The sequence below is a fragment of the Arachis ipaensis genome, chromosome B08 (assembly GCF_000816755.2).
Source record: "Arachis ipaensis cultivar K30076 chromosome B08, Araip1.1, whole genome shotgun sequence".
Lineage (NCBI taxonomy): Eukaryota > Viridiplantae > Streptophyta > Magnoliopsida > Fabales > Fabaceae > Arachis > Arachis ipaensis.
The window spans coordinates 116643974-116658039 of NC_029792.2; the positions used below are offsets into that span (position 1 = coordinate 116643974).

A 14066-nucleotide genomic window follows, 5' to 3' on the forward strand; every position below is an offset into this window, starting at 1 on the left:
AAACCTCTAATAAAATTTTCATTAAAAATTTAAATTGTAAATAAATTAAAAAATTGGAATCAGAGGAGCTTTAAACATTGGGTTCCAATTGTCCATCACAGTTGGGATCCTAGTAGTGAATGTGCTCAACTACTTCTTCGAAAATATCAAAGATGGAGGCTTAGCTTGGGTGGGGCAATGGTCTCTGCACTCATCATCACAATCGGATCATTAGTCCTTCCAGACACACCCAACTCCATGATCGAGCGTGGAGAGTACGAAAAGGCCAGGCAACAACTGAGGAAGGTTCACGGCGTGGAAGACATTGATGAAGAGTTCAACGATCTTATTGCTACAAGTGAGGAATCGAAGAAGGTGGAACACCCTTGGAGGAACCTGCTGCAGCGCAAGTACATGCCTCACCTCACCATGGCAATCATGATTCCATTCCTCCAGCAATTCACGGGCATTAGTGTCATCATGTTTTATGCGCCTGTGTTGTTCCGCTCCATTGGCTTCAAGGACAACTCTGCTCTCATGTCAGCCGTCATCACCGGCGTCGTAAATGTGGCTGCCACCGTTGTGTCTATCTATGGGGTTGACAAGTGAGGTAGGAAAGCCCTTTTTCTAGAAGGCGGAACCTAAATGATCATATGTCAGGCCGTAGTAGCTGCTGCTATTGGAGCCAAGTTCGGAGTTGATGAAAACCGCGGTGATTTACCAGTGTGGTATGCTATTGTGGTGATGATGTTTATTTGCATCTATGTCTAATATATTATAATCTATTCAACGAATGAGATCAAACCCCACGTTTTAAACGTTTTTGCCTGAGTATTTGTCTCTGGCAAAAATACCAAAACAAAAAATTATTGTTACATTAGACGATTTTAATACGAAAAAAACGTTAAGGAAGATTCTAAATAAAAAATTACGTTGAGAACGGTTTCGATTTTAACCTTCAACATTAGGGACAAAACAATACTTATCCCTATAATAATAATAATAATAATAATAATTATTATTATTATTATTATTATTATTATTATTAAAAATATTTTTGATTGATAATTGATAAGTAGTTTAATGATACATTAAATATTGATTTTATATAACTATAATAAAGATATTTTTCTAAATTAGTATAATTATGCATTATTACTTAAATGCTAATTATAGTATAAGTATAATAAAGATATTTTCATTAAATAAACTTAGAAGAGAAAATGTGCATTCATTTTGGTGGGAAAATGGATTCATAAGGAATCGACACCTCACTTTTATTAGTTGGGGAAAAACCCAATTTTAGTATATTAAGTAGATATGCTTAGAAAATTAAAGTGATGATAGACACTTTTACGTTACTTAAATTAACAAAAAAGTGAGGAACTTACAAAAATGAGTTAATAACTAGAAAATCAATTAATAGCTAAATTTTTATATTATTTTTTATTATTCTTATGGTTATCATTTTCTTTTTTTCTTCTTTTTCAAAATTATTATTCGTTTGTTACAAACTTTGCCAATTTTAAATAAATTTTTTGTAAAGTGATCCACGTTATGTTATTTTTCTTGTTGATGAGGAAGACTTTCGAACAAATGGAGTAATAGTCCCCTTTGGTTGGTTTGATTCCTAGTTAATAATGTATTAAATATTAATTTTATATAACTATAATAAAGATATTTTCCTAAATTAGTATAATTATGCATTATTACTTAAATGCTAATTATAGTATAAGTATAATAAAGATATTTTTATAAAATAAACTTAGAAGAAAAAATGTGCATTCATTTTGGCAGGAAAATGGATTCACGAGGAATCGACACCTCACTTTTATTAGTTGGGGGGAAAATCCAGTTTTAGTATATTAAGTAGATTGAGAGAGTAAAGTGTAATCTCTTACCATTAATTGTTATAAGTGGGACCAAGAGAAAACATGAGAGAGAGTGTATTGAAGGGTTATAAATCACACTTTTCTCCCTCAATTTTTTTCAACAATTGAGAGGATCCATTCCCGTAGATTTGGACCTAGGTAATGATGACATTGGGAGGACTTCACAAGGTCTAGGTAATGCGACCTGTGATGATGGAAGTGAAGCTGGATCTGGAACGTCGGAAAATAAGTGGGCATATAATATGCAAGAAAATAGGGAGGCGTGGGAGCTTGCAGTGGAGTCTAGAGCAGTGCAGTACAATGAGAAGGACGAAATTATGACCATACTCCAAGCACAGAATGAGGTACTAGCATAGAAGAAAAAATAAGCTAAGCAGAAGGAGAATGCTAGAAGAAGTCGCCCAAAAATTTGAAAAAAGGTGTGTATAAAAGCGTTAAAATGATTTTTAGTTCATGGAATGTTAGGGGGTTGGCGGGGGTTAGAAAATTGAGTATGGTGAAGAATTTTAGAAGAATTTTTAAACTGAATATGCTACGCTTGGTAGAGACAAAAAAAGTGGTATTGTCTAAATTTGATGTAGTGCAACTCTGGAAAAATGATGCAGTTGGCTGGGAGTTTGTAGGGGCGAAAGGTGCATCAGGCAGACTCCTGTTGATGTGGGATGAAACGGTTTTTAAGATAAACAACTGCTACAAAGGGGATAGATACTTGTGTGTGGATGGTATACTGTTAAAAAATAATTTATGTTGTGCTTTTTGTCTGGTTTATGGTGCGCACACAAGGGAAGAAAAGCGTTAAGCTTCTTGTCTGGGTTATGTCAAGTTCTGGTTTGTTATCTGGGGGATTCCAACGAGATTACTCAGGTGGAGGAAAGAAAAGGAGCTACTTCCTTGCCAGGGTCTACAGTAGAGTTTAAATCATGGATTCAGGATATGGAGTTAGTGGACCTAGCACTAACTGATCGTATATTCACATGGTTCAGGGGCCAGTCGTGCAGTCGCATTGATAGAGTTTTGGTTAGTTTGGAGTGGGTGGAGGAGTTTCCAGAATCTAGGCTAAGGGGAGGGCCTAGAGGTTTGTCAGACCATTGTCCACTAATTGTGGATGTCACAAGGGGAAGAGGGGTGCTGAGATCTTTTCGGAGCCTGGATTCCTGGTTTACTCACGAGGGGTTCTTGAGAATGGTAAAGGAGGAGTGGAGGAGCTTAGGTGGGATACAATTCATGGACAAGTTAAAGGTTTTGACGGCTCCGCTGGGCAGATGGCATAGGGAGAAGTTTGGGAACATGGATTTGAGGATTAATCAGTTCGAGGACGAGATCAAGAAGGTCAACGATTTGGTGAGTAATGGCATATATGATGGGACTCTAGAAGCAAGAAGAAAGGCACTTGTGAGTTCTTGCAAGAAATGGTATATTAGAAAGGAGCTACACTAGAAGCAGATGTCACGGTCTAGGCATGCAAAGGAGATGGACAAAAATACTCGAGACTTTCACAATTTAGCTTCAGCTCGACGAAGGAACAATCAGATTGATGCCTTACTTATAAATGGAAGGTTAGTAAGGAATCAAGCCAGGATTAAGGTTGCTATACGAGACTTCTATAAGGACTTGTACCATCAGGAGACCTCGCCTGATATAGGGTTCCGAGATGGACTGGTAAAATAGTTAAGTGAGGTAGAGGCAGCGGAGCTAGAGGTAATGCCTTCAGTTGAAGAAATAAAGGACGCTGTTTGGGACTGCGAATCAACTAAGGCACCGGGTAGCGATGGGTACAATATGAATTTCATCAAGAGGTGTTGGGAAGAAGTGGGAAGGGATTTTACTGCAACTGTAATGAGTTTTTTCCAGTCATCTACGCTACCTAAGGATTCTAATGTCACTTGGGTGGCGTTAGCGCAGAAGCTTGTTGGGGCAAAAGAAATAAAAGATCTTCGACCGATTAGTATGGTGGGATGTGTGTACAAGGTCATATCTAAGGTGTTGGTTCGAAGGATGCGGAAAGTCATGCCAGGATTAGTAGGAGAGACTCAGAGTGCTTTTGTGAAGGATAGGAAAATACATGATAGGGCGCTGATTGCTTGTGAAATTGTGCATTGGTTGAAGTCAAGAAGGAAGAGCTTAGCGATTATTAAGCTAGACTTTCAAAAGGCTTATGACAGGGTGAAGTGGTGGTTTGTGGATATTGTGTTACACAAGATGGGATTTAGCTTCAGGTGGAGGAACTGGATCAAAGAGTGTGTTTGCTCTGCTTCCATGTCGGTGCTCATAAATGGATCCCCCTCTAAGGCCTTCAACATGGAAAGGGGGATTAGACAAGGCGACCCGCTGTCCCCTTTCTGTTTGTGTTGGTTGTGGATGTTCTTCACAGAATGATCGGGGAGGTGGTGAGGAATGGACGTATATCTCTGCTTTTGGTAGGTCGGGATAACATTGAGTTGTCACACTTGCAGTTTGCAGATGATACTATCCTGTTCTGTCCTACTAAGGAGAAGGCCATCAGGAACTACAAACGGCTGCTGTGATGTTTTGAGTTGATGTCTGGGTTGAGTATTAACTTTGAGAAGTCCAGCTTTATTCTGATTAATTGTGAGCGGCGCTGGACGCGGAAGATGTGTCTTTTATTGGGCTGTGCGGAGGCATCATTACCAGTCAGATACCTGGGCATTTCTTTGGGAGCCAATCCGAGGTTGGTTAGGACATGAAAACCAGTGATTGACAATGTGGAAGAAAAGCTGAGTCTGTGGAAACAAAGACCCTCAGTAAGGCGGGTAAGCTGGTGCTCATTAAGTCTGTTCTCAATAGCCTGCCCATCTACTATCTCAGTTTATACAAGTTGCCAAAGGCAGTGGCGGAGAAGCTGATTTTCCTACAAAGACGATTCTTGTGGAGTAAAGAGGATGGGAGATACGGAGTGCCGTTAGTGAAATGGGAACTGGTTATGGCGCCAAAAAAGGCAGGTGGCTTGGGAGTTGGCGATGTAGTGGTTCAGAATACAGCTCTACTGTTTAAGTGGTGGTGGCAGTTCTCAAAAGAGGATTGTCCATTATGGAAGAAAGTTGTTTGTTACTATAATAACCTGAATCCTTCTGAGATGTTGAGTGGATAACCTATATCGACAAGAGTGAGTCCTTGGAAGGATATTTGTCAATTACAGATCATGAAGCCACATGTGAGGGAGATGATTATTAGAGGCCTGTCTATGGAGGTAGGGAATGACAGAACAACCCGATTCTAGGAGGATAGCTGGTTACCTAGTGGGGTGTTGAAAGATGTGTTTCTAAGACTGTTCTCGGTCTCAAACCTTAGGGGACTGTGGGTTCTGGGATGGGTTAGAGTGGATTTGGAGTTTCCAATGGAGGAGAGAGTTATTTCAATGGGAGTTGGAGCTCGTAAACCAACTACATGAGAGACTACAATCAGTTAAGCTTACAAATGAAAGAGAGGATAGAGTGGTCTGAAAATTTGATAGAATAGGTATTTTTTCAACTAACTCTTTTGTGTAGGTGCTGCAAGCGGAAATTCTCCCAGAGAAAATCACAAGTTATAGCTTCACTAGTACTATTTGGAGGGGCATTGTTCCACCAAGAATTGAGTTGTTTTCTTGGTTTGTGTTTGTGGGCAGGGTGAATACTAAGGATAGACTGTGTAGGTTAGGTGTTATCGGCCATCATGATAACATGTGTGTGTTATGTAATAAGTCTGTAGAGTCTGCCTTTCATTTGTTTATTGGCTGTGAGCTAACTTGGCAGGTGTGTGACGATCGGATTTCTGCCGGTAAAGAATTTTATAAAAATAATTGCGTTGTAGGTATAGTTTCTAAACTGACAAAAAATCCTTTCGTACAAAAAACTTTGGTTGTCACAAGTAACAAAACCCAATAAAATTTATAACTGAAGTATTCAAACCTCGGGTCGTCTCTCAAGGAATTGCAGAGAGGTGTATTTATTATTGGTTATGAGTTTTCTGGGAAATTTGGAGTTTGGGCGATAGGCACAGAAAATAAATAATTATGAATTAAAGTAATGAAAATTAACAAGGGGTTTTATGTAATTAAAATAAAAAGCCTTGACTGGGAGAATGATTAATTGGAAGTTCTATCCTTGTTGGATTTTCTCAAGTGTAGTATCAAAAGGTTGTTTTCACTTAGTTAACCCTTACTAAATAAAGGAAAGTCAAGCGATTGAGCTAACTCTTATTCGCAAATCCTAGTCCTCTCCCTTGGGAAGGTCTAGCGTTAGTAAATACAGCAACAACCAACAACTTCCAATTTAACTAATCACTTGAGCATTCCAACTCAAGTGTCTCCTTTTAATCAACCCCCAAGTCAAGTTGGGAGTCTACTCTGCAATCTTGCTTGCCAATTTCACATACATATTCAAGGGATAGAAAGAAGACATACTAAATGACTAAATAAATACTTGAAGATAATCAAACAAATAATGAGGTAAATAGAAAAATACTCTTTGCATTAATAAATTCTAAAAACAATCCAATTGTAACTCTGAACAAAGATTAAGGATATGGAAGAGTAAGGGAATAAGAAAACAAACTAAATAAGATAAAAGAAAATTAAAGGAGTAAGGAAATAGGAAACAAACTAGAATAATAAAGACTTCACGGAGGTAGTAATATCCAACTCAACAACATAAAAGTAGGAATTCTAATTCCTAGAGAGAGGAGAGAGCCTCTCTCTCTAAAAGCTACATCTAAAAATCTAAAATTATGTGAATGAAAGTTGTGTTTTTGAATGAATGGACTCCTCCACTTTATAGCCTCTAATATGTGTTTTCTGGGCAGAAAACTGGGTCAGAAACAGCCCAGAAATCGCTGGGGTCGAAATCTGCCACGCTGGTTTTTCTGCAGAACGACGCATATGCGTAAATCACGCGTGCGCGTCTTTTTTCTGTACGGCCACTATAGCAAATTATATATCATTTCGAATCCCCGGATGTTATCTTTCTAACGCAACTAGAACCGCATCATTTGGACCTTTATAGCTCAAGTTATGACCGTTTGAGTGCGAAGAGGTCAGGCTGGATAGCTTAGCAATTTCTTCAACTTCTTATATTCCTTCCACTTTTGCATGCTTCCTTTCCATCTTCTAAGTCATTCCTGTCCTATAAAGCTTGAAATCACTTAACACAGGTATCAAGGCATCAAATGGTGTAAAGGGAGAATTAATATTTGGTAATTTAAAGGCTTGGGAAGCAAGTTTTTATCCACAGAATAACACTAGGAAGGAATTGTAAAATCATGCAAATCATATGAATAAGTGGGTAAGGACTTGATAAAAACCACTCAAATGAGCACAAGATAAACCATAAAATAGGGGTTTATCAACCTCCCACACTTAAACATTAGCATGTCCTCATGCTAAACTCAAGAGAAGCTATAAGAGAGTGAAGAGGAATGGTAGAATGTATGAAATGCAACCTATCTATATGAATGCAACTACATGCAGAATGCTTTTTCCTACTTGGTTAAAAGTAAACAAATTTTTCAAGACAAACATAAATCAGATTCCACTAATTCAAATCACACAAAGAGACAAATAAACTTGTAAGAAGATAGCTCATGAAAGCAGGGAACATAGAATCAAGCATTGAATCCTCACTGGTAGTGTATGTGCATTCTAATCTCTCAAGTGTCTAGGGTTAATTCACTCTACTCTTCTCTAATCATGCTTTCTAAACTGTGTTCTTCATCTAACCAATCAACAAAAATTAATGTACCTATGCAAACATCATGAGGTCTTTTCAGGGTTGTAATGGGGCTAAGGTAAGGGTGAGGATATATGTATGGCCAAGTGAGCTATAATATGAATCTTTAATTAACCTAAGCTCTTCACCTATATGGATATATATATATATATACTTTTTTTTTATTTTTTTATTTTTTTATAAAAGCAAACCATAATATATCAATGCACATGGATATTTGATTTTTTTGGTTTCCCATGAGTAGGTACCCAAATTTCTAATATTTTATCATTTAAAACACTGTACACTTTCATCAACCCAAGTTTCCATAGTTCTCCACACTTAATTAACACACTATCTTAAGCTAACCAAAGATTCAATTGGGGTATCTAATTTGTTTTTCTACTTAAGGCTAGTGTCGTGGTAAAATATAGAACAAGGAGGATAAAAAGGCTCAAAGTGGCTAACAAAGGTGACATAAAAGGGTAGGTTGTTTGGGATAAGTGAGCAAAAACAAGTAATGGCCTCAATCATATGCAAGCATGTAAATACACTAAATAGTGGACATATAGAATGGAACAAAGTAAAGATTGCAATCATAGAGAAGGAAATACACAAGAATTAAAATATTATGGTTAAATAATGTAACCATGTAATTAAGCTCAAATCTCACAGGTTGTGTGTTCTTTAGCTATAATTCATGTTCCAATTTACAATCTTCAAACAAGTTTTAGCACAAAAATTTTTCAATTTAATTTAGTGAAATATTATAAAATAGAGTCTTGAAAAGAAACTCATTATTTTAACCAAGTAGTAGCTAAATGCATAAAATCAAACAAATATGTAATCAAACATGCAAATGCAATAATGAACTAACAAATAAAGTAAAATATTGGTGTTGAGAAGAAAAATAACTAACCCATGGAGATCGGTATCGACCTCCCCACACTTAAAGATTGCACCATCCTCGGTGCATGCAGAGATGTACAAGTGGACAGGTGGCTTCGCAGCTAGTGCTCTTTTTGTTCCTTTCCTTGCCGGTGGTTTGGGAGTAGCTTTCTCTTTACCCTTCTTGGTGGCCATCCTGAAAAGGGGAAAAAAAATAACTTTTAAAGCTAAGGGTTAGAGCAAGGAAGGGGATGGTACAAGTGATAATCAATGCACGGTAAAGAAGGATGTCGTTAACACATGGTCATGACTACATGTGAAAAATTCATCAATGGAAATATAGGAAGTACATGTGATAACAATTAAATGCAAGATATTTATTGGCATACTGGCAAAGGCATGAGTAGCATAGATCAAGCATTAAATGTCCAAGTTAGATTATCAACTCTTTCAAACTAACAACCTGTTTGTATTGACAATTATATTTAATCAATAAAATATAAAAGGAATTTTGTGAAAAACAGGCATTAGAGTAGTAGAATGACATAAAAGTAATGCATGATGCCATACAGATTTTTTCACAAACACTTAGCATGCATGGTAAATATGTTATGAAAAATATTAAATTGAATATGCAAGCAACCCTTTAAAAGGTAATATGTAATTGTCAAACAATTCCACAATAATCCACAAGCAAAATATAGAAGAAAATAATCACCCAAATAAATTTCTAACACCAATTATAGGAATAAAAAGAAAAAGAAGAAAACATTAATAAAAATAGTAAGAGAAAAGTAAAAAGTAAGGAAAGAAAGAAAAGAACCTTGATAATTGGATGTGAAAAATAAGGAAGGAAGAAAGTAAAAAGTGAGAAAGAATAAAGAAGGAAGAAGAAAGAAGAAAGAAATAAGAAGGAAAAGAAAAGATTTTGATTTGGGGAAGAAAAGATAAGATATTTGGCGCTGATCTGTATAAGCTGTGTGTCGCATGTGACGCAGACGCGTGGGTCACGCGATAGCATGGTGTGTGATAATTTTCAGGTGACGCGGACGCGTGGGTCACGCAATTGCGTGGCCTGATTTGTGCTACTAGCGCGAGTGCAGCCTCACGTACGCACAACTCCCTGTTTTAAATGCATTTTGCCAAAAATCTGGGTGACGCGTTCGCGTTGGTGACGCGATCGCGTGAATGGCCATATTTTGAAAATGACGCGGACGCATGGGGCACGCGTTCGTGTGATAGGGCTTGTGCTTCTAGCATCATTCCAGCCCAGCTCTATCATAAATCTCTGCCATACACCTCTTTACGTCGATTTTGCAGGGCCACGCGTTCGCGTGGGTGACGCGGTCACGTGGGAGGCTCTTTTTCAGAATGACGTGGATGCGTCATTGACGCGGTCGCGTGGGAATGGTTGTGCCTAAGGCATGCCTCCAGCCACGCTCTCGCGTGACTCTCTACTTCTTTTCTTCCTTGTCTATAATGCACTAATGATGCGGACGCGTTTGATGCTTACGCGTCGCATGCATTTTTTTATGCAATATGCAGAATGCAAAAATGCAGATGCTGATGCAGACATTAGGAATGAACACTAAAAAAATAGAATAAGATAAAACTAAGAATAAAACAAAACAAAATAAAACTAAGACTAAAAAAGAACGATCATACCATAGTGGGTTGTCTCCCACCTAGCACTTTTAGTTAAAGTCCTTAAGTTGGACATTTGGTAAGCTCCTTGTCATGGTGGCTTGTGCTTGAACTCGTCTTGAAACTTCCACCAATGCTTGGACTTCCAATAAGCTCTATCAATACCAAGTAAATTTCTCAAGATTTGATGGAGTTCTTCACAAGCTTTGAGCTCCCAAAATTGATCCTCATATATTTCCGGATCCCAAATCTTGATCCTACACCCGTCTTCAAGTTGATCATCATGATTCCATCCGGGTGGTAAGCAATCAGAATTCTCACTAAGGCATCCAAACAGCCTCCTAGACCCATTCAGTTGTGCTTTACACCAACCTTTGCATTTAAACTTTGATCCTTTCACCATATTGAATCTTGTATGACAATTCCTACCACTAGCCATCTCCCTCTTACTCGTAAAGCCACAAAGAGCTCGAAGTTGACCATCTGTCTCAAGTAACCCATATTCAAGCGGAAAGGTAAAGGTAAAGGATAAGTATTTTACCCACTTGAATGTTGTATTGGATGGTAATGGCTTTGGGGGAGAGGTCTCCAACAACTTTGGCAAGGTGATTTTAAGCTCCATTCCCTGGTGCTCTTCCTTGATAACTTCCACCTCTTTGCAAGCTTCTTCAATTTCAACCTCTTCCTCTTGGTAGCTTTCTTCCAATTCAATATCTTCTTCATTACTCACCAAGGGCATGGGAGGTTGTGCTTCTTCTTCTTTAATCTCCATCTCTTGATCAACCTCTTCAAAGTCTTTAGCCATGATATGCCTTGGAGGTTGTACCCCCTCTTCAACATCAAATTCAGACGTCTTGGAAGGAGGTTCTATGACTGGACTTTCCCATGGAGGTTCAGCATCTCCTAAGTCTTCAACCATGATGATTTTATCCAGTTGTACACCCTCTTCAATAATTACTGCTTTATCCAGTTGTTTTAGTATAAAATCGTACTCATCCTTGATGATTTTCTTTCCATGATAACTCCTTTCAACTATTCCTTCATCTTCAAGGGTCTCTTCTATCTCCACATTTTGGGCCTCCTCCTGCTCTAAGACAAAATTAGACTCCTCCTTGATGTCTTCCTTCACTAATTCTTCAACCACTCCTTCGACTTCAAGGGTCTCCACTACCTTCATCTGTAGGGCCTCCTCTAGCTTCTTATGAAGTATGGATTCGCGAAGATGATTCCTTATTTTTTGTTCCATATCAATAGCATAACTGTGATCATCTTGCTCTTGGATTGATGGATGTGGGTGCTCTTCCATGGAGGGTGGTGATGGGATGGGAAGATTATTATGTGGTTGAAAAGGAAGCACACTGAAGCTTGAGGGTTGAATATTGGAGGTAGAGGGTTGGTCCATGCGGGATATAAGATTTTGGAGTGTAGAGGCGAGACCAATAATATTAGAGATGAGTGTGTTGTTATCCAATGGAGGTTGGGGTGGATGGGAGGGTTCATTTGTTGGGAGAAAGGGCTCATAATGCGGAGGTGGTTCTTTTTGATAAGGATATAGAGATGGTGAATATTGAGGTGGTGGTTCTGGGTGTGGTTCATGTGGTGGTTGGTGTGGTGGATAAGGATTAGGGTCATATGGAGGTGAATGGTGTAAAGGGGCTTGTGAGTTTGGTGGTTCAAAGGTATGTTGGAGAGGTGGTTCATAAGCATATGGTGGGGCTTGTTGGTAACTACAAGGGGGTCCACCATATTCATCATCTTGGTACGCTCCCTGGAATGGCTCTTGATCATAGTAATTTGGTGGAGGTGGTTTGTCACGAAAGGGTCCACCATAACTATTGTCTTGGTATGCATTACAGAATGGTTGTTGGTTATAGCGCATCAAAGGGGGGTGTTGCCAAGAGGGTTGATCAAATCCTTGTGGCTCCTCCCATCTTTGATTCTTCCAACCTTGATGCCTATTTTCATTATAGTTTCCATTCCTTACAACAACATTGGAACCAAACTTGAAACCAGAGGGGTGAGAATTCATAGTAGCAATTAAAGACAAAAATTAATAAAAATTAATGAAAATAAACTCCTAAAACTAGAAACACTAAAAAAAGGAAACAAAAAAGTAAATATTTACAATAACTAATAATAAGGCACACGTTTGCAATTCCCCGGCAACGGCGCCATTTTGACGATCGAATTTCTGCCGATAAAGAATTTTATAAAAATAATTGCGTTGTAGGTATAGTTTCTAAACTGACAGAAAATCCTTTCGTACAAAAAACTTTGGTTGTCACAAGTAACAAAACCCAATAAAATTTATAACCGAAGTATTCAAATCTCGGGTCGTCTCTCAAAGAATTGCAGGGAGGTGTATTTATTATTGGTTATGAGTTTTCTGGAAAATTTGGAGTTTGGGCGATAGGCACAGAAAATAAATAATTATAAATTAAAGTAATAAAAATTAACAAGAGGTTTTATATAATTAAAATAAAAAGCCTTAACTGAGAGAATGATTAATTGGAAGTTCTATCCTTGTTGGATTTTCTCAAGTGTAGTATCAAAAGGTTATTGTTTTCACTTAGTTAACCCTTACTAAATAAAGGAAAGCCAAGCGATTGAGCTAACTCTTAGTCGCAAATCCTAGTCTTCTCCCTTGGGAAGGTCTAGCGTTAGTAAATACAGAATTAGCCAACAACTTCTAATTTAACTAATCACTTGAGCATTCCAACTCAAGTGTCTCCTTTTAATCAACCCCCAAGTCAAGTTGGGAGTCTACTCTGCAATCTTGCATGCCAATTTCACATACATATTCAAGGGGTAGAAAGAAGACATACTAAATGACTAAATAAATACTTGAAGATAATCAAACAAATAATGAGGTAAATAGAAAAATACTCTTTGCATTAATAAATTCTAAAAACAATCCAATTGTAACTCTGAACAAAGATTAAGGATATGGAAGAGTAAGGGAATAAGAAAACAAACTAAATAAGATAAATGAAAATTAAAGGAGTAATGAAATAGGAAACAAACTAGAATAATAAAGACTTCACGGAGGTAGTAATATCCAACTCAACAGCATAAAAGTAGGAATCCTAATTCCTAGAGAGAGGAGAGAGCCTCTCTCTCTAAAAGTTACATCTAAAAACCTAAAATTATATGAATGAAAGTTGTGTTTTTGAATGAATGGACTCCCCCACTTTATAGCCTCTAATATGTGTTTTCTGGGCCAAAAACTGGGTCAGAAACAGCCTAGAAATCGCTGCGGTCAAAATCTGCCACGCTGGTTTTTCTGCAGAACGACGCATCCGCATGATTCACGCGTGCGCGTCATTTTTCTGTACGGCCACTATAGTAAATTATATATCATTTCGAATCCCCGGACGTTAGCTTTCTAACGCAACTAGAATTGCATCATTTGGACCTCTGTAGCTCAAGTTATGACCGTTTGAGTGCGAAGAGGTCAGGCTGGACAACTTAGCAATTTCTTCAACTTCTTGTATTCCTTCCACTTTTGCATGCTTTCTTTCCATCTTCTAAGCCATTCCTGCCCTATAAAGCCTGTAATCACTTAACACACATATCAAGGCATCGAATGGTGTAAAGGGAGAATTAATATGTGGTAATTTAAAGGCTTGGGAAGCAAGTTTTCATCCATAGAATAACACTAGGAAGGAATTGTAAAATCATGGAAATCATATGAATAAGTGGGTAAGGACTTGATAAAAACCACTCAAATGAGCACAAGATAAACCATAAATTAGTGGTTTATCTGTGTGGGGCACTTGACTGTTTGCTCTTGGGAGGAGCTGGACTATACCAGGAATACTAAAGCAACACTTTAAAAGCTGGACGTCTGCTCAAGTGAGAAAGGCTAAGAAAAAGCGGTGGTTCATTGGTTTCTTTGATGTTATTTGGACAATTTGGCAGGAAAAAAATGACAGAATCTTTAAACATGAAGCCTCAAGTG

General features: G+C 38.0%; 1 protein-coding gene across 1 annotated transcript; it reads left to right on the top strand.

The window, feature by feature from the left end:
* On the top strand, positions 158-688 carry LOC107611603 (sugar carrier protein C-like). The gene has a single exon (XM_021108947.1). It carries the CDS (start codon positions 178-180, stop codon positions 586-588), a length of 411 nt encoding a protein of 136 aa, XP_020964606.1. The 5' UTR covers positions 158-177; the 3' UTR covers positions 589-688.

Bases quoted from the DNA above. Each gene is read 5' to 3' on its own strand.
- LOC107611603 (XM_021108947.1), top strand. From the start codon at position 178: ATGGTCTCTGCACTCATCATCACAATCGGATCATTAGTCCTTCCAGAC.